The sequence below is a fragment of the Capricornis sumatraensis genome, chromosome 2 (genome assembly GCF_032405125.1).
Source record: "Capricornis sumatraensis isolate serow.1 chromosome 2, serow.2, whole genome shotgun sequence".
NCBI classification, from domain to species: domain Eukaryota; kingdom Metazoa; phylum Chordata; class Mammalia; order Artiodactyla; family Bovidae; genus Capricornis; species Capricornis sumatraensis.
This window is the reverse complement of record NC_091070.1, coordinates 18,260,320-18,278,835: the sequence shown is the minus strand read 5'-3', so window position 1 is coordinate 18,278,835 and position 18,516 is coordinate 18,260,320. Positions and strand designations below refer to the sequence as shown.

Below are 18,516 nucleotides of genomic sequence, written 5' to 3'. Positions count from 1 at the left end.
TGTTTTATTCTAAGGTAGCACACAAAGGTAGAAGGCAGCGCCCTACTAGAAGGTAGGGCTTCCCTTGTGGCTCAGCTGGTAAAGAATCCTCCCGCAATGCTGGAGACCTGGGTTTGATCCCTGGGTTGGGAAGATCCCCAGTGAGAAGTGAGAAGGGAAAGGCTGCTCACTCCAGTATTCTGGCCTGGATGGGGTCAAGTTCAGGCTAACCGAGTGCTGGTGCCACATTTGTCCTCCGGGCTAACCCAGTGCCTGAACTCCCATCTGGGGGACCTGCCAAGTCTTGTTTTCCAGGTCCTGGAGGTCGGGTTGCCGGCATGCTCCTGTTGGGGCTAGAGTCTGCAAGGACCATTCGGGGCTTTTTCTGGGGCAACAGGGGTCTGTGTTGCCTAAAAGTGGTGGTAGCAGCAGTCAAGTGTCCAGCGGGATGTCCTAACCAGCACTGGTCCTGGGCCATGATCTGTGACCAGTTCTGTGAATCCAGCCCATTTCTGTGCTGATTCTCCAGCTTCTTGTCAAGTCTATGAGCTCCCAGTGTCTTTCCTCGGAAGAACTTTTCTCAGTTAGCTATGTCCTTTTCTGTGGTTTGTAACCAAGAGCCCTGTGTGTCAGGTCAGGTTAGACGCACAAGAGATCTACTAGGGGAAAATGCAGCAAAGATAAACAGAAGGGATCGGGGCAGAGAGAGCCTTCAGAGAGTGGTGTGGACCTGAGGTATGGCAGCAGGGGCTCGTCAGTCAACCGTGTTTCCTGCACCACTCTCTGGAGGAGCACTACGGAGCCCTGGTGCAGGGTCCAAAGATGAAAAACACAGACCCCCGCGCTTGCAAAGTTCACAGCTTAGAGGGAGGAGGAGAGACAAATATGTCCCTGCAATAGTTCACAGTGCTAAGGCGAACCCTGCATCGTGGGAGTGCAGGTGGGTGGAAGGAAGCTTCCTGGGGGAGGTGCATCCTGGGAGCTCTTGGGGTTTTGCCATCTTCCTCCTCTCCTGCTTGCGATCCCAACCCAGCCTCACAGAGAGGTCTGGCCATTCATTACTTGGTTGTGTCCCTGGATCTGCAGTCTACAAGGATGACCAAGATGTAGGGAATCCAGGATAGAGGTGGAGGGAACAGGGGACAGAATGAACCCACTCTTATTGAGCACCTAGTAGCGGCTTTGTAGAAGCCACTTACTTCCCTTCTCCGCCACCCTCCAACTGAGGCTCAAGTGAGCAATTGAGACTTAAGGAGGTGACACGACTTGCCTGAGTTCACACACAGTGAGAGGCAGACCTCCTTCTGCCACCCCAGGCTGCAACCCATGGGGTGACACAGGACCAGGGCAGAGGGGGGGTTTACTAGGGGAGAGGCCTTACACTTTTTTTTCTGGAATCTTCTTTCTAAACCACCATGTTTTTGTGCACACCATTCTTTTTATTGAACAAGGACTGTGTGTGCTGGGCCCTGTGGTCACCAAGTCCCTCTGAGGTGGTAGAATGTGAGGCTTAAAGGCAAGTGCTTGCCCGAACCAGGAACAGCCAGACCACGGCTGGTGGGTCCAGGGACCTACCTCCCCAGCCTCTGGGTCTCCTTTGCAGCTGAGGTGTGGGGTAAGAAACCTGGGCGTCTGAGAAGGAGGGATCAGAGAGGAAAACCAGAAACAGATCAGGAAGGTGCTTTGACTGCCCACCCCCCACAGGAAGAGAAGCAGCTGCCTCCCACTTTACAGGGACCTTTGACCAAGCTCAGAAAATTCCTGGCTGAGGCAGGCAGGGAGTGGGGCTTTTTGAATGGGAGAAACGATTTTTCCTTTTCTAGAGAGGTTTGGGGTACTCCCACTTCCTTTTCTCTACCAAGCTTTGTGTAGGAATTCACACAAGTCCCCAGGGGGGCCCAGCTGCACAGCTGCTGCGTCTCCTTTCTTCAGGGATAGGTAAGTAATGGGCCAAATTTAACATGCTTGTGTTTTACTAAGCATTTTGTCTGAGCATCCGTGATGGTACAGGGAGATGAGTTGCTGGAGCTGCAGGACTGAAGAGGGGGTAAGCTCCCCACTGGTGATTTTTCCCTGCTCTTCCGGAGGCCAGGGAGGGAAATGACCAACAGCTGGGCTAGGAAAGGGGCTGCAGGCAGAAGAGGATGAGGGAAAAGGAGCCAACCTCTTGATCGCCCACCTCCGACGTGTCCCAGGATCAGGGCTAGTTTTCTGAGGATAGGTGATTTCCACTTTCCGAGACAGAGATGGCAGACAAGACAGAGTGCCTTGGTTAAGAAAGACAACCAGGAAGGAAAATTAGCTCCTACCTTGATCCCAACTAGTGCTGTGAACGCAGGTGACAGGGATGCAAGCACGCTCTACGTCAGGGACCTCAGAGCTGACTTAGGGAGACTCCGAGCCCGCAGGGTGTTGCACCAGAGAACTGCAGCAGACAGAGGTGGAGATTGAGGAAGCAGGGGGCCACCAGCTGCCTGAGGTGGTGTGGGGAAGCTTCTAGAGAGGATAATGTTGGGCGGATCTTGAGGGATGAGTAGGAGTTTGCCGGGTCAGAGGGGGTTTGGCATTGTAGGCAATGGGAAGTGGTGGCTGAGAGGTAGGAAGCAGCAGCTTGTGTGTGGAGAAACTGAGTCGAGCGGAAGCATAGAATTCAGGGGTAGAAGACAAGTAGGCGGCTGCACAGAGGGCTGTGTTGTTTAAGGTGGGTGCGGAGGAAGGATGGCACAGACCGGAAGACCTGGGTGCAGAGGAAATGGGACTGGTGCCAGCAGCAAATATGAAGGGCAAACCAAGCCTTGGCACAGACCCAAAAGGACAGAGGCCCTGGGCATCGCAGGTCACCGGGTATGGATGACAGCTGAGCTGGATGATGGGGAGATCGGCTACCGGGCCGACCTCCCAGACTGGGCGGGGCGGGCACCGACGGAGCGGTCCCGCGGGCCCTTCGCCCCGAGGCTCCTGGAGACAGGTAGGAGGCGGAGAAACAGGACCCGAGGGGCCGGGGCGGCTCACCTCTGGGCTGCAGCAGGAATTTGCCCGCCCCGGCTCCCGGGGAGAGCAGTGTCGGAGGAAGTGGGGGTCCTGGCAGGAGACCTGCCTCCCGCTCTTCGCTGGGTCCCCGCTCCTCGCCGCGGGACCTCGGGCCGGGATGGGGGAGGTCGCAAGCGAAAAGGAAACCTCGGAGCCTCAGAGGGCAGAGGGCCGGGCTTCAGCGCAACCCCGGGCGGCCCACGCCAACCCTCCCGCCTCCTCTGCCCTTCCCTCCTTCGGATGCGGTTCGGAGCACGGCGTCCTGGAGACCGCGCGCCTCTCTTCCTTGGTGCTGCCTAGGCTGTGGCCCTGGAGCGCCCGAGCCGGGTGCCGGCCCGGCTCCTCACGTCGGAAGCCGCCCCTCTCCGCCTCGGGGGCTGCAGCGGGCCCGTTCCCCCGCGGGGCTGGCGCAGGGGACATCCTCGCGTGGGGACCGGGAAGGGCGCGTGGGAACCCTGGACGTCCGGCGCGCGTCCGCCGCTCCCAGTAGCAACTCTTTAAGTTCTTTTCTCCTCTCCTCCCTGCTGTCTCTCCTTTAGCTGCGTTCGTCCCCGCCCGCGAAGGCAGTCTCTACTTCAGGGAAGCAGCATCTCCGTCGTTAGCCCTAGCACGAGGCTCCCCAGGCACCCCGGCTTCCCCTCGTGCGCGCGGCTTTTCCACGAGGAGTCGGAGAGCCCAGGCCGGGCCGCCACCCCTTACCCCGCCAGCCCCGGGAACCCCTGGTTTGCAGTGAAAGTGATGCCTACGTGAATCACTCTTAGTACTAAATTAACGCAGCATAGATGTGCCAGTTTATATTTGGCTGAACTTGGCTTAGTACGCTCTATTTTATTCTTGTAAACTGAAGTCATTTTATGCTTAGGAAAAATTAAAGAGAACCATGGTGGAGTTACAGATTTTAAAATTTAAGCATACAAGTCAGTACTTGCTTAATGTTTGCTACTGAAAGGGGCACACTGTGTATGTCATTCTCCAGCACGGTGACATGTACACACTTGCACACGTACTGCGCACACGCACCAGACAGCACTCTCTCTGCATACTGCACTCGCACACGCCAAACCACACAGGCATTTTGTACACACAAACAGGACACTGCACACATGCACACACCCACACACCCACGCACCGGCTTAGGGAGGCTGCTTGTGGAGCTTCTCCGGAGGAGAGAAATGCTGCCTTGGGTTTAAAGTAAGATACGATCAACATTTTCAAAGCATTTAAGTTTTTAAAGTACCTGCAGAGACTTTTAAAAAAACGTCTTTATTTACGAGTTTTAAAACAAGTGGTGCAATGGCTTTTAAAAAAGGATCTCTTGGTGAATGAAAACAGTCTGATTGATTTGAATCTGAACTCTCAGTGTTTTTAATCTTTCTTCCCTCTGAAACCCTGAAAGAAGTTACTCTTGAACTTTTAGAAGCCAGTTGTACACGGGCCTGCCCTCCCTCACTGTATAAGAGCCTCCGGGCATCCCCTCCGCCGTCTGCGGGTGTCCGGGTCACCTGTGGGCACGTGCGGGGGAGGGATGGGCCGCCACATCCGTGCTGGCCCGGGAGCTGGCGGGGAGCGCGGGGCTCGGGTGGGTGGGGCGGCGCCTCGTCCCCGCCCCGCCCGCTCCAATCCCCGCCTCTCCCGCAGGCCCGGCGGAGATGCGGCTGCTGCTGCTGTTACCCCTGCTGCTGGCCCCCGCGCCCGGGTCCTCGGTGAGTGCGACCCTTCCTTCCCCCCCACCCCCGCCCAGGGTCGGCGCGGGTCGGAGCCCCCGACGGCTGGAGCCAGTGGCCGCGGCGCCATCCCCAAGAGAAGGCCGCTGTCTGGATGGTGGGGCGGGAAGAGGCGAACCCTCAGCCTGAGCGCCTTCAAAGACGGGTAGGACCTTGCAACCTCTGGTGCCCAGAACTTCCCGTCTGGCTTTGGGGCACAGTTCGCAGATTTGGCAATTTCCCAGCAGCCCCACCCCTCCTTCAGAATGTTCTGGGCGCGCTGCTAATGCTGGGGAGGTCCGGAGGGGTGGTCTATCACGGTGGAAGGAAGAGGGGTCCTTGCTGTCACCAGCCAAGGAGCAGGGCCAAATGGCCATCCTACCAGACGTCTGCCACCTGCCTATTGACCAAACTTCTCTGCCTCTCAATGGGGGCTATTTGGACCTAGAGGTTTGGGCTGCCAGGCCCATTCACCACGGCCCCTGGGGCTAGCATCTAGAGCAGGGCTGTCCAATAGAACCTTCTGAGATGATGGAAATGCTCTGCATCTGTGCTGTCCAATAAGATAGCCACTGGGTTCTTGTGGTTACTGAGCACATGACATATGGTCAGTGCAACTGAGGAACTGAATCTTACTTGATTTTTAAAATTATTTTTAGCTGGGCTGAGTCTTTGTTGCTACGTGCCTGCTACTCTCTACTTGCCATGCACGAGCTTCTCATTGCGGCGGCTTCTCGTTGCTGAGCGCAGGCTCCAGGGCGCACAGGCTTCGGTAGCTGTGGCACTCAGGCTCAGCTGTGGCACGTGGAATCTTCCCAGACCCGGGATCGAGACAGTGTCCCCTGCATTGTGCAGGCAGATCCTTAACTGCTGGACCACCAGGGAAGCCCTTATTTGGCTTTAATGAACATGAACTTAAACAGCCTCATGTGGTTACTGGCTACCGTATTAGTGAAAATTCAGAGAGTGGATATAGGAAGACAACCGGTGATCACAGTAACTGCTTCATTACCAGGGGCCTGAGGGACAAGGCTTCCTGGAGAACCTCCTTGGGTTCCAAGGAGGTACAGGGAAACTTCTAGATCACAGGCCCCACCTTGGGGGAGGGGACCATGTGCCAAGCGGGGCTTGTTCCTGGAGCTGCTCCTGCAGGGCTTCTGCCGCGTTGACGGGATGAAGGGCACAGATTCCATCGACCCCTGGAAGAGGGCTCCACGGGGGAGGCTCACAGCCCTGCCTCCTGAGCCCCGCAGGAGGACCCCTGAGAATGGACCCACACTGTTCACTGCTTTGGGAGAGGGGCAGGGTGATGCCATCTCTGTGGAAATGTGAGTGAAAGCTGAGAAGTCCTCCAGCCAGGGGGCAGGCAGGGATGGGAGTCAGCAGTGGGCAGCGGGTTTAGCATGGGCCTCAGAGCAGAGAGTGGGCTAGAGCCCCCTTCCTCACGTCCTCTCCACCACCTTCCGGCGTCCCCAGCTCACCTCTGCTACCCCATGGCCCTTGCCTCCTCAGTGCCACACCCTGAGGGCCTCGCCGCAGGCAGCACTGAAGTCCCAGCTCAGGTGGTGGCTGGGGAGGGCGTGGTGACAGTGTCGGGACACCGGGGTGAAACTCAGAGCCACCTCCTAGCAGCTGTGTGACGCAAAGCAGATCATCAGATCTTAGACCCCTTTAAACTGGAGAGTAATGCCGCCCACACACAGGTTGCATGCAGGTGAAATGAGGGATCCAAAGTAACCTGGGGCCTGTTAGGCGCTTTCTCCCTTAGAAACACCTGGGTAGTGGGGCTGGGACCTCCCCTTACCCGCTCCACTGTCTGGGGGAGGATGTGACCCAGGCTGGTTCTAGCTGAGTGCAATACCCCTCCATGGCCCAGGCTGGTTCTACCTGGGGGTGGGACTGCCCCATGGCCCAGGCTGGTTCTACCTGGGGGTGGGACTGCCTCATGGCCCAGGCTGGTTCTCGCTGAGTGCAATACCTACTCCCCTATGGCCCAGCCTGGTCATAACTGGGGGTGGGACTCCCTCCCCCCGATAGCCCAGGCTGGTTGTAGCTAGGGGTGAGACCTACCCCCCCTCCATAGCCCAGACTGGTTGTAACTGGGGGCAGGACCCCCTCCCCATGACCCAGGCTGATTCTAGCTGTGGTGGGACCCCCTCCCCACCTTCCCCAACTTTTCACAGGATCATTCTCAGTGCGGACAGGGGTCAGCTTGAGCAGAATGAATGGTCGATTAAGGAGGAGTAACACATCACACCTCTCACTGCCCCCTGCCCCAGGCTGGTCAGGGGAGGCTTCACAGGGGTCTTCCAGTCTCCTTGCTTCTGCTCTGTTCCCACTCCCACCCTTGCAGTTTGGGCAGGTGATCCCAGGGGAACAGTGCGGCAGGAAAGGGGGCTTCCTGAGTTGCCCAGGTGGGGGTTGGAGGAGGACCCTGAGTTGGTGGGGTGCGGAGGGCGGCAGGAGACAGGTGAGGACAGGCCCAGGTGAGGGTGGACCGGACCAGCTCATTCTGGCTTCACACCATCATGCCGCTCGTGGTTTGGGTAATTACAGAGAAACGAGATGCGTCTGTGCTGCTCCTGGCTGAACGTGCTTCCCTTTGTCAGACTACAGGACAGGGCTGGCTCCAGGATGCCTGCCCCACCCCAACCTGACCGCACAAGGTGGCTGGGTGGCAGGGCGCCCCTTGTTGCCTTGCGCACACCAGTAAGCTCAGCCTGGTGGCAAGGAGGGTGGATTGGGGAGGCTCAGGCCTCATGCTTCAGTAGTGAGACTGCCATCCAAACAGGCCTTGGCCAGAGGTAATTAGTAGCCAGGACGAGGCCGGCAGGATAAGAAAGCAGCAGTTCTCATGGACCGCTTCCAGAATTCTTACATTGTAGTGATGAGTCTTCCCTGTTGGCTCAGATGGTAAAGAATCTGCCTCCAATGCATAAGACTTGGGTTGGATCCCCTGGAGAAGGGAATGGCTTTCCACTCCAGTATTCTTGCCTGGAGAATCCCATGGACAGGGGAGCCTGGTGGGCTACAGTCTATGGGATAGCACTGAGCCGGACAGGACTGAGCGACCAACACTTTGACTTTTCACAGTGATGAGTCTTGGAGGAGGTGCTTATCATCCCTGGAAAGTCACCCTCTACCCCCAACACTCAATACCTTCCCCTTTAAAATAGGAACTGATCAAGTAAATTTCATGGAACACTTTTATGTCCTGGTTTTTAGAAGCTCGGAGATCTGGCCCGCTTAGAAGTGAAGGGTAAATGATTTGAAGAGTGAAAGCTCAGACTTTGATCTAGTTGGCTCTTCATTCTTGGTTTTGAATGTGGTTCAGCAAACATGTGTGAGTTGTTCTGATTCAGGGTTCATTACAAACCAAGGATAACTAGATGTTTGGCACCGGGGCGCTAGAAGAGCGCTGGGCGTAATCTGTGCATGCACAGACCTCCATCCTCACCTGAGACCATGGGATGGGGCGGGAGGCTCACTACGTGAGGAACAGCTTGCTTTTCCACATGAGAACTTGAGTTCTTTCTAGGGAAAATGGCAGGGATTTTTTCCTCTAGAGATTATTATGTTGTGATGCCCTAAAATAAAGTCCCCTTCAAACAAACAGGACATACTTTCAATCCACATTTTGCCTCCCAGCAAGAAAGCAAGTCTAACACCCGTCCAGCTCCTCAGGCCTCATCCAGTGTCCCCCTTGGTTCCCCAGGAGAGGTTGGTGGGAACCTGGTACAAGAGCAGAGGCCTGGAGTGTAGCCAACCTGCTGTGGTGTGCACTTGTTCCTAGTGGCTCCCTCTCTCTCTGCGCCTCTTTTCCATGCACCGGGATGGTCAGGTGGTTCTGGGGAGTAAATGAGAGAATATGTGTGTAGCATGTGGACTTCTGAAGTCAGCTGCAGGGTACCAGATCCTTCTGGTGGGAACCTGTATCCACTAGGATTATTTTCCTGTTAGAGTCCCAAATGACAGTCCTTCAACAAAAAAAGGCCTGATTCCTCTCTCTCATAAACATGCATGGTCAGAAATCTGGGGATGTTCTGTCTCACCAAGTGCTCCAGGATTCTTGTACCTTTGCTTCAGTGTTGGAAACTTCTGTTCCTAAATTACCACATAGTTTCGAAGGCTGCTCCAATTCCAGCCATCACATCTGATTTCCAACCAGCAGGAAGGAGTATAGGAGGACTAAGAGAAAGGACAAATGAACACGCAAGTTATCTCTTAGGGAGATGACAGGCACTCTGTTTTATTACGCTTTATTGTGCTTTGCAGCTAGTGCTTTTTTTTTTTTTTTTTTTTTACAAATTGAAGGTTTGTGGTAATGCTGTGTGGAGAAAGTCTATCAATGTCATTTTTCCAATAGCATTTGCTCACTTTGTCACATTTTTGAAATTCTCAAAATATTTAAACTTTTCGATCATTATGATGTTTGTTATGGTGATGTTTGATTAATGATCTCTGATGCTACCATTGCAAAAAGATCACAACTTGCTGAAAGTTTGGGTGATGGCTAGCATTTGTTTAGCAATAAAGTACTTTTTAATTGAAGTACATATATTATTTTTAATGCTATCGCACACTTAATAGATTCTAGTATAGTACAAACAACTTTCATATGTACTGGGAAATTCCCAAAGCTGTGTGATCTGCTTTGTCACAATATTTGCTCTATTTTGGTGGAACCAAGCCTACAATATCTCTGCAATATGCCTGTACTGGAGACTGCTAGGAAAGAAAATCTCACTCAGTCATGTCCGACTCTTTGTGACCCCATGGACTGTATATACAATGCATGGAATTCTCCAGACCAGAATACTGGAGTGAGTAGCCTTTCCCTTCTCCAGGAGATCTTCCCAACCCAGGGATTGAACCCAGGTCTCCTGCATTGCAGGCAGATTCTTTACTAGCTGGAGCCACTAGGAAGGCTGCCACCCAGCATCTTTCATGTACATCTCACTGACAAGAATTTAGTGACATAGCTATGGCTGGCTGTGGGAAACCTGGGAAACGAACTTGGGTGGGAGGGCAGCCAGCTATCCAGCTAGGAGTCAAGGGTTCTCTTAATGGGAGAAAGGGAGGATGGATACTGGGGGACTCCTGGGGGTCCCTGCCCCAGCTTGGCAGGAAGAAATCACCACCCCATCCTAACACACACACACACACACACACACATGCACACGATTAGATTAAGTTCTTACTAAGCCAGAGCTACAAAAACATGGCCCTGCTGAGGGGGGGTGGGGGTGGGGGCGCGGCATTCCCCGCACACGTGGAGCCCATCCTACCTGATGACACGCCGTTCCTCCTGGGAGGGCATGCTCTGCTGGTCCAGGGGTTCCATTCAAGGGCATGGTTGTAGACATCTTGGTTCTCAGACCAGACTCTGCCCAGCCAGGGGATGTCACGGTCAGACACGATCAGGGAAGAGCTCTCTGCCCGCGGCTTGGCCACTGTACTGGGCACATAGGGGCTGCTGGTGGAGGCGGCATTGACGGATAGGAAGGCTGGGTTGGCTCTCAGCCCCTTATGGTGCAAGCTGGCTTATTCCACAAATGAGGATGTTGGGGTGCCTGGGGGAGCTGCAGTCCTGAAGGCTCTGCTCTAGGAGACACCGTCTCAGGCTCCTTGCAGGGGAGGGCGATGCTCCAAGGCTGGGGGTGTCAGGGCAGCCCTGAGCACTCCTGTGGGTGCTCCAAGCGCTGACTCCCACTGCTGAGCGCATCCTCCTCCAGGCTCCCCAGGTGAGGCGGCAGAGTGACACCTGGGGCTCCTGGGGTAATTGGAGCCCCTGCAGCCGGACCTGTGGAGGGGGTGTCAGCTTCCGGGAGCGCCCCTGCTACACCCAGAGGTAGGAAGGCGGGGATGGGCCAGCTTGTTAAAAGAGAGCAGGCGCGGGGGAGCTGCTGGGTGTCCTGGGCCAGTGCCAGGGCCACAAGGGCAAAACCTACTACACGACAGATTTGTTCTGGGAGCAGCATCAGTGGAGAACTTGAAATGAGTCATTTCCGCATCCTGACACTGATTGCAACGACAGCCTTATTTCAGGGAGCTGGTGCCATTCCTGCTTCATCCACCCCTGAGTCTCTAGCTTCTCCAGCAGTGCCGGCAGGCAAGGGAGTCTTGAATTAACGAATAATCCTCAAAAATTCCTAACGTGTGTGCGGTTTCTCTGCTGTCAGCCCCTTCAAGTACAGACGTTTCTCACTCTAAGTGACTTATTAAGCTCCTGCTGTGTGCCCTGCACTCTGATGAGTACCATAGGGCACGAAAGAAGGGGCGATGACGCTCCGCCTGTCAGGGCTTTAATGGTTCCTGAAAACTTTGCCTGAAGAGGCAGAGAGAAGATACTATTCTAAGTGTCTTATCCACATTCACTCCTCTTAAATGGCAGAATAACCTTACCAAGTGGGTATATAGTGCATCTTAATGCATCTCCAGGGACAGAATTTGAGTCTTCTCTGGGAATATGCTTTAAGAGGTAGAGTGGCCTCGAGTTAGCCAAGCTCTAGGCTAGTTAGCCTTCTGGGTCGGGCTTCTCCCAGGTCTGAACACAGGGCTCATTATACCTGCCTAAGGGGATTTGGGAGCCCTCTCCTCTCCTGCCACCCCTCTGGCCCAGCAGTGCCCATCCGGTAGCTCCACTGCAGCTGACGGGGGAGGGGGGAAGGGGGGAGGGGGGAGGGGGGGAAGAGGGGAGGGGGGAAAGGGGGAGGGGGAAGGGGGGAGGGGGGAGGGGGAGGGGGGCGGCTTTGGGAGAGACCCAGGAGGGGGCGGTTGCTGGGTCGTGGGGGTTTGGCTCTTCCCAGTTCTCTCGCCCTGCAGGAGAGATGGGGGCTCCAGCTGCGTGGGTCCCACCCGGAGCCACCGCTCTTGCCGCACGGAGGTAAGGTACAGCCCCGGCGGACAGCTCCCCGGACCCCCTCCGCGGCTGACATACTGGCTTTGGGAAGTCCTCCACCCCCGCACGTGGGTGCATGGCAGTTGTTCCCTCATCCCGCCACCTAAAATGACAGCTTCGTCTTGTTACCCCAAGTCCCCTCCCGGGGCGGGACTGATCCTGCCTCCCCGAAGCTGCATAAGGTGTTGGGGGAACAGGGCCCGGCCTCCCCGGGACCCAGCGGGACTGCGGACCCCAGTGGTGGGCCCACAAGCCCCCTCCCTTGCCCCCTCCTCCCCACAGAGCTGCCCTGACGGCTCCCGCGACTTCAGGGCGGAGCAGTGCGCGGAGTTTGACAGCCTGGAGTTCCAGGGGCGGCGCTACAAGTGGTTGCCCTACTACGGGGGTAAGTGCAACCGTCCTTCGGGCGCCTTGCTGCCCCACCCTGCGTTGTCCTACGCTGGGCCCTTTCTTTGGGGAATCTCTTTGGTACATTGACTGCATTTCGCAATTCTCACTACCAAATTATGGTGCTCAATTTTTCAGTTCTGTCCCATTCTTTGCGGCCCCATGGACTGCTCTGCCCACTAGCGGGCTGCCATTTCCTCCTATTCCAGGGGATCTTCCCGACCCAGGGATCCAACCGATATCTCTGGCATGGCAGGCGGATTCTTTACTGCTGAGCCACCTGGGAAGCCCTCACCATATTCTAGACGCGTTTTCAAATACATTTAAAGAAAAACCTCCAGTACTCCCAGCAGAGCACAACAGTGGTGACCGTTTTGAGGTTTTTCCATCCTTTCCCCCTGGGTATACAATGTTTCAGGCCAAGCCTTGGCCAGTTCTGTGCAGTTTTGAGCCTTCTTTTGTTTGGCCTGCTCCCTGAAGCCTTCCTCACTGGCAGGAGTCCCGGGGTGGGGTGCAGGGGTGGGCTGAGGGGGTGGGGGTGGGGTGGGGTTCAGACCTGTGCCCAAGTTTGGGCAAACTGCAGGCTGGGCTGCCCTGGGGGCTTGGTGTGGCAAGAGCTCATTTACTCAGAATCTCTGGGGCTGGAAGCCATGCTCTGGGTAACTTTGAGGAGGGTGTAGGTCATTAACTTTTTAGAGCAATACAGTTCAAGAAAAACAAAACAAAAACAAGAATCACTAGCATGGTGTAATTAAAACATTTTCGATGAGTCAGATATGCTGTAGGCTAATCCTTCCCAGGATGAGTTTTCGCTGCTCACTGTTGATGACTCCTGGAAACTCTCTGGCACTCTGGATTCCGAATCAGTGAACATCTGATGTCTTGTGTGTGCTGTGGGCTGGGGGAGGGGTCTTGGCTAGAGGCGGAGGCCCCAGTGGAGTGGCTTGCATTCATTGCTCCTCCTGGATCCTGAGGTGAAGGTGTGCTGAAGATAATTTGCTAAGAATCGACTCATTGGAAGACTCTGATGCTGGGAAAGATTGAGGGCAGGAGAAGGGGGCGACAGAGGACGAAATGGTTGGATGGCATCACTGACCCAATGGATATGAGTTTGGGCAAACTCCAGGAGATGGTGAAGGACTGGGAAGCCTGGAGTGTTGCAGGCCATGGCGTCTCAAGCCTGGAGTGTTGCAGTCTGTGGCATGGCAGAGTTGGACACAACTTAGCAACTGAACAACGACAAAATATTACAAAAAAAATTAGAACAGAGGAAAGTTTAAAAAGGATTGCTGAGGGATGCCATCTTTGTGGTGGAGGTGATTACAATCCTGTTAGCACTCCTGGGCTATTCAAATAGATAAATATAAAAACTGAAGCAAGAAAATTACCTTAACCCACCTTTTTCATAGGAGTGATGCTTGCGTTTCTCTTTAGCTCCTTTCACATTACTTTCTCTCTCTGTTTATGTATTAGTGATTGTTACATGGTATCACTTTGCATTCTATCATAAACATCTCCCCACGGTACTGATTGGTCTTCATAATCACAGTTCTTAATAGCATAGTCCACAGGTGTAATAATCTAGTGATAGTAATTAAAGAGTAGCTGATACTCAGACTATTATAAATAGTAATGCTGAGATAGACCTCTTCAAGTGTCTAGCTTTTTCCTAATTCTAGGATTTTTCCTCGACTTGATTCCCTGAGGAGTATCCACTTCATAGAGAAGATCCTTTCCCCCTGTGACGGTGGTGGGATTTTGAGCCACCGGGGGTGTGATGGTGCACACACCATCTCCCTGTGTGTGTGCACACATGAGTGTGCCTGTTTCTGGCCCCTGCCCGACTTCACTGTTGCTCTCACAGGCCTTGAACCTTGCTCAGCCTCTCAACCTCCCCCTCTTGCTTACCGCAGCCCCCAATAAATGTGAGCTGAACTGCATCCCCAAGGGGGAGAGCTTCTACTACAAGCACAAGGAGGCCGTTGTAGACGGGACACCCTGTGAACCTGGCAAACGGGACATCTGTGTGGATGGCAGCTGCAGGGTGAGTTGTCCCCGCTACCCCCACCAGCTGGTTTGGGGCTTATTGCAGGATGTCCACCTGCCCCCCCACCAGAGGCTCTCCTGACCATGATGCCTTCTCAAGACTAACTTCTAAGATGCCTTGCATCGCCAATGTCCTGAGGCCCTCTCACCTTTGCCCTTTGAAAACTCAACAATAAGAGGAAGCCTCTGGGTGGCAAGTTAGAGTGACTTAAGGGGGAAAAAAGCCATTGAGGGAGGGGCTGGCTGGCTGCAGGGGCCTGGCTGATGCTCTGGAAAGTCTCTCCTCGCTTGGCTTTCTTCTCTGAGGGTCCGCTGAGGGTTGGCGAGTTCTTCTGGTGAGCTGTGAAGATGGCCCAGCAGCCCCAGGCTTCGGTCGTCCCAGCCTGGCCGCCCCCTGGGGCGAGGGCACTGTTCCCAGGAGTGCCAGCGACCAGGGGTTGCCTCTGGCTTGCCCTCACCCTGGGCTCCCCCAAACGCCTTGAGCAGAGCGTACAGCCTGCTGACCAGCCCGACACTACTGCTCGGAAGCCGAGTCCACACGCTGTGGGAGAGAGGTGGCTTCCGAAGAAAAACGAGGTGCTGTTGCTGGAGAAGGGGACGCGGGTGCCACGCAGGCAGGAGAGGTGGATGATCAGCTACCGGCCAGGTTCAAGGCTTACTCGGCGCCCCTGGCCAGTGAATGGTTACCGCGCCTCCTGGACTGGCCGGGCGGCCAGGGTTCCAGTCCGGCTGTGACCGTGACTCCCCCGGGTCTCTTGCGTCTCCTCTCACCTCCGCCTGGCAGGTCGTCGGCTGTGACCACCACCTGGACTCGTCGAAGGAGGAGGACAAGTGTCTGCAGTGCGGGGGTGACGGCACAACCTGCTACCCCGTCACGGGCGTCTTTGAAGCCAATGACCTCAGCAGAGGTGGGGTCCTCGTGGGGTCTGCAGACGGTTCAGACCTGGGTCTGTCACCTGCCCCTTCCTGGCATCTTGCTCACTGACGCAGCACCAAGATGGTGTGATCTGGTGCTCAGGTCATGAGAGGCCTGAGGTCACGCCTCAGGGTGGAGGCCAAACCCTTGCCCAGGAGCCTGTGAGCTCGTGCTAGGATCTCCGCCCACGTATCCAGTGATGCCTGGGCATGTCCTCCCCTTGCCCCTATCGTCCCTATCTGTCCCCTCCATTCCCCTCCTCTCCCATCAGTTTAGGTGCTGGACCCGTCCATCCCCTGTGCAGCCATTTCCTCCTTTAGAAACACTCTTTCCCAAGCCCCCGGCCCTGCTGTGTCCTACTTGGCAACCCCACCTGTGCGGCTGGGCACCGGGCAGCTTCAGAGCCAACTCCTCCTTGTGGCTGGTAGTCCCAGAGTGTCTCTGCCCCTCAGGCTACAACCAGATCCTCATCGTCCCAATGGGGGCCACCAGCATCCGCATCGAGGAGGCAGCCGCCAGCAGGAATTTCCTGGGTGAGGACAGTTTTGGGGTCCAAGGCGGGGCAGTCGCCGTGGCAGGGAGGTGGGTCTTCCTTGGCAGCTGACTGGGGTGCTCCCCCGGCACAGCGGTGAAGAGCATCCGTGGCGAATACTACCTCAATGGACACTGGACCATCGAGGGTGCCCGCACCCTGCCCGTGGCCAGCACCCTCCTGCACTATGAGCGGGGAGCTGAAGGGGACCTGGCGCCCGAGCGGCTCCATGCCCGTGGCCCCACCTCGGAGCCCCTGGTCATTGAGGTGAGGGGGGAGGCGGGCACCTGGCCCCCAAGAGGCTGGCAGGAGGGTGAGCAGGGTGGCCCCCTGGCTTCCAGCCTCAATGGGGACCCTCCTGCACAGCTCATCAGCCAGGAGCCCAACCCAGGCGTGCACTTCGAGTACCACCTGCCCCTGGGTGCCCCCCGGCCCGGCTTCAGCTGGAGCCACAGCTCGTGGGGTGACTGCAGCGCTGAATGTGGTGGAGGTGAGGGCAGCGGCCTGGGTGGGGGGCGGTGCGTGGCTGTGTGCAGGGCTCGGCTCTCTCCTGCAGGCACTCCAGCTGTGGGAGGGAGGTGGACAAGTAGATACAACATCTGCATGTCACAGGGGGCCACCTTAGGGAAACCCAGGAGTGGGGGGACTCGACAAAGGGCCCCTACCTTAGCTAAGTGAACCAGAGGGCTTCCTGGAGGCAGTGGCATCTCCTAGGACATGGTATTCCTTTGGCGGTGGAAGGTGGGCCTGGAGCCAGTGACCAGGTGTCAGAGAGGGGCCCCGTCACCCACGGATAAAGCTCTCTGAGCTCAGATGTGGTGATGGCTACCTACCCAGGGGGGTCACTGAGGCTCGAGCAAGGTGACACTCGGGATGTGTCCAGAAGGGAGACTGGCCCAGAGAATGCATTGGGCGAATGTGGACTAACCGGCTGCCTGCCGTGGCCTGGCCTCTGCAGGTCAGCAGACCCGCCAGGTGTTCTGCACCATGGATGACGAGGTCTATCCTGAGCACCTGTGCCAGCCCCAGCCGCGGCCAGCTGACCGCCGCCCCTGCAGCCTGCAGCCCTGCCCACAAACCAAGCGGTGAGGCCCTGCCTGCCCCTCTCCCCAGGCAGGGCCCAAGCTCTTCGGTGGGAAGGGGGTGGAGGCCCTCAGCTGCTTTAGGTGTTGGGAAAAGCAGGAGGCTGGGGGGCTCTTGATAGCTGCAGCTGGCTGGGGAGGAGGCAGTGGGGGGCTTGACCGTGAGACCCTGGGTGGCTCTGTCCACCCTTGTGAGCCCACACAGTGCCCAGAATGTCCAGGCTAATGGCGGGAGTGGTGGTGGTGTGGGCACCAGAGGCCCCATTGGTGTGAGCTGGCAGGGAATTGGCAGATGCCAAGGAGTGGACCAGGGCTCAGGCCCAGGGGCCTGAGGGCATTGGCGATGCCTTTGTTTGTGCACCAAGGACCTCTTACCTGCACCGGCCCAGAGCGTGGCACCTTGCTGGGGCCCAGCGTGTGTGCAGGAGCAGGTAATCCTGGGGCCACTGGCTCCCTGCAGGGCTGTGCCATCTTCCACCCGGTGGCCTTGGTGGCAGGCAGCTGGTCTCTTGGGATGGTGGTAGGCTTGGCTTTGCATGTGCGGTGGGGGTGGTTCTATCATCCAGGTCCTGGGGCCCAGGGCCGGGAAGGGCCGCTGCACATGTGGGTGAGCATGGCCCCTCGGGGAGATGCCCCGCCTCCGCTAAGGTCAGACCTGGAGGGAGTGGAGTCTGGCTGGGGTGATGGTGACCCGGTGAGAAGGAGAAAAGGGGTCCATGTGAGGACAGGAGCCCTGGGAGGGAGGCAGCCAGGCTCCGTGTTTGTAGGGACCCGGGCTCAGTGGTGGGAAAGCTGAGCAGGGCTGGACCTAGGCCTTCGGGCAGGGCTCTCTGCTCCTCACCTGGACGGCCTGATGCTCGGAGGATGGGCCGGGGAGGGGGGTCCCCACTCTGCTCCTGGGCACCGCCCCCCTGGGCCTGGACCTCAGACCCAGCTGCAGGGCCCACCTCACTGTGCTCCTGCTCCCCACCAGCTGGAAGACGGGGCCCTGGACGCTCTGCTCGGCCTCCTGTGGGGGCGGCTCCCAGTCCCGCTCCGTCTACTGCGTCTCGTCTGATGGGGCCAGTGCCCAGGAGGCTGCCGAGGACGCTGAGTGTGAGGGTCTGCCTGAGAAGCCCCCGGGCACGCAGGCTTGCAACCTGCAGCGCTGCGCAGGCTGGAGCGTGGAGCCCTGGAGCGAGGTGAGCCCAGCCCCTCTGGGATGGGGTGGCCATCAGGAGCTGGGTGGTGGGCCTGGGCGGCCACTGGCAACTCTGAAAGTCTTGTCATCCTCAGGTGAAGCGCCTCTGGGAGAGAAGGGACCTGCCAGGTGGTCCCGGAGGCTGTGGTCAAGGCTGGGGCTAGGAGCAGGGGCTTGGACCCCTGCTCCAGTGCTATTCCTCCTTCCCGAGGGTCCAGGGCGGGTGGGGAAGGAGCCGGGCACATTGTTTGGGGGGCGAGGGAGGGGCTGGGGCTGCTGGTCACTGCTTCCGGCCAGCTACGTGTGTAGCAGTTGCAAATAAAGGAAAATGCACTTCAACCTGGTGTCTGCCACCGTAGTTCAGGCTGTGTGACCTCAGAAGGGTGACTTGGCCTCTCTGGGCCTGGGGCCACGGAGTGCTGTCTGCCCTCCATGCCAGGCTGGTGGGCCACGAGCTGGGCGAGGACCAGCTCACGCTGACAGCCCGGTCCTCATAGTGCTCTGTCAGCTGCGGTGTGGGGGTCCGGAGGCGGAGCGTCACCTGCCGGGGTGACGAGGGGTCTCTGCTCCACGCCACGGCCTGCTCCTTGGAGGACCGTCCCCTGCTCACTGAGCCCTGTGTGCACGATGACTGTCCCCCCCTCAGTGACCAGGCCTGGCATGTGGGCGCCTGGGGTCTAGTGAGTACTCCCCTCCCTCCTCCCCTTCCCCACTGTCCAGTCCTGGTCCCTGGGTCTGACTATAGGACTCAAGCATCCTC

The 18,516-nt window shown here is 57.1% G+C and overlaps 1 protein-coding gene across 1 annotated transcript in view; it reads left to right on the top strand.

Moving 5' to 3' along the window:
* The first annotated feature begins 4,658 nt into the window (after nucleotides 1-4,658).
* Nucleotides 4,659-18,516, top strand: part of PAPLN (papilin, proteoglycan like sulfated glycoprotein) — a 31,737-nt gene continuing 17,879 nt past the window's right edge. The window contains exons 1-12 of the mRNA XM_068966378.1: nucleotides 4,659-4,712; nucleotides 10,448-10,563; nucleotides 11,538-11,598; nucleotides 11,896-11,998; nucleotides 13,914-14,044; nucleotides 14,831-14,954; nucleotides 15,415-15,495; nucleotides 15,589-15,761; nucleotides 15,861-15,984; nucleotides 16,453-16,579; nucleotides 17,550-17,757; nucleotides 18,254-18,436. Of these exons, the coding sequence (XP_068822479.1) occupies nucleotides 4,659-4,712; nucleotides 10,448-10,563; nucleotides 11,538-11,598; nucleotides 11,896-11,998; nucleotides 13,914-14,044; nucleotides 14,831-14,954; nucleotides 15,415-15,495; nucleotides 15,589-15,761; nucleotides 15,861-15,984; nucleotides 16,453-16,579; nucleotides 17,550-17,757; nucleotides 18,254-18,436 (1,485 nt within the window). The remainder of the gene's footprint in view (nucleotides 4,713-10,447; nucleotides 10,564-11,537; nucleotides 11,599-11,895; nucleotides 11,999-13,913; nucleotides 14,045-14,830; nucleotides 14,955-15,414; nucleotides 15,496-15,588; nucleotides 15,762-15,860; nucleotides 15,985-16,452; nucleotides 16,580-17,549; nucleotides 17,758-18,253; nucleotides 18,437-18,516) is intronic.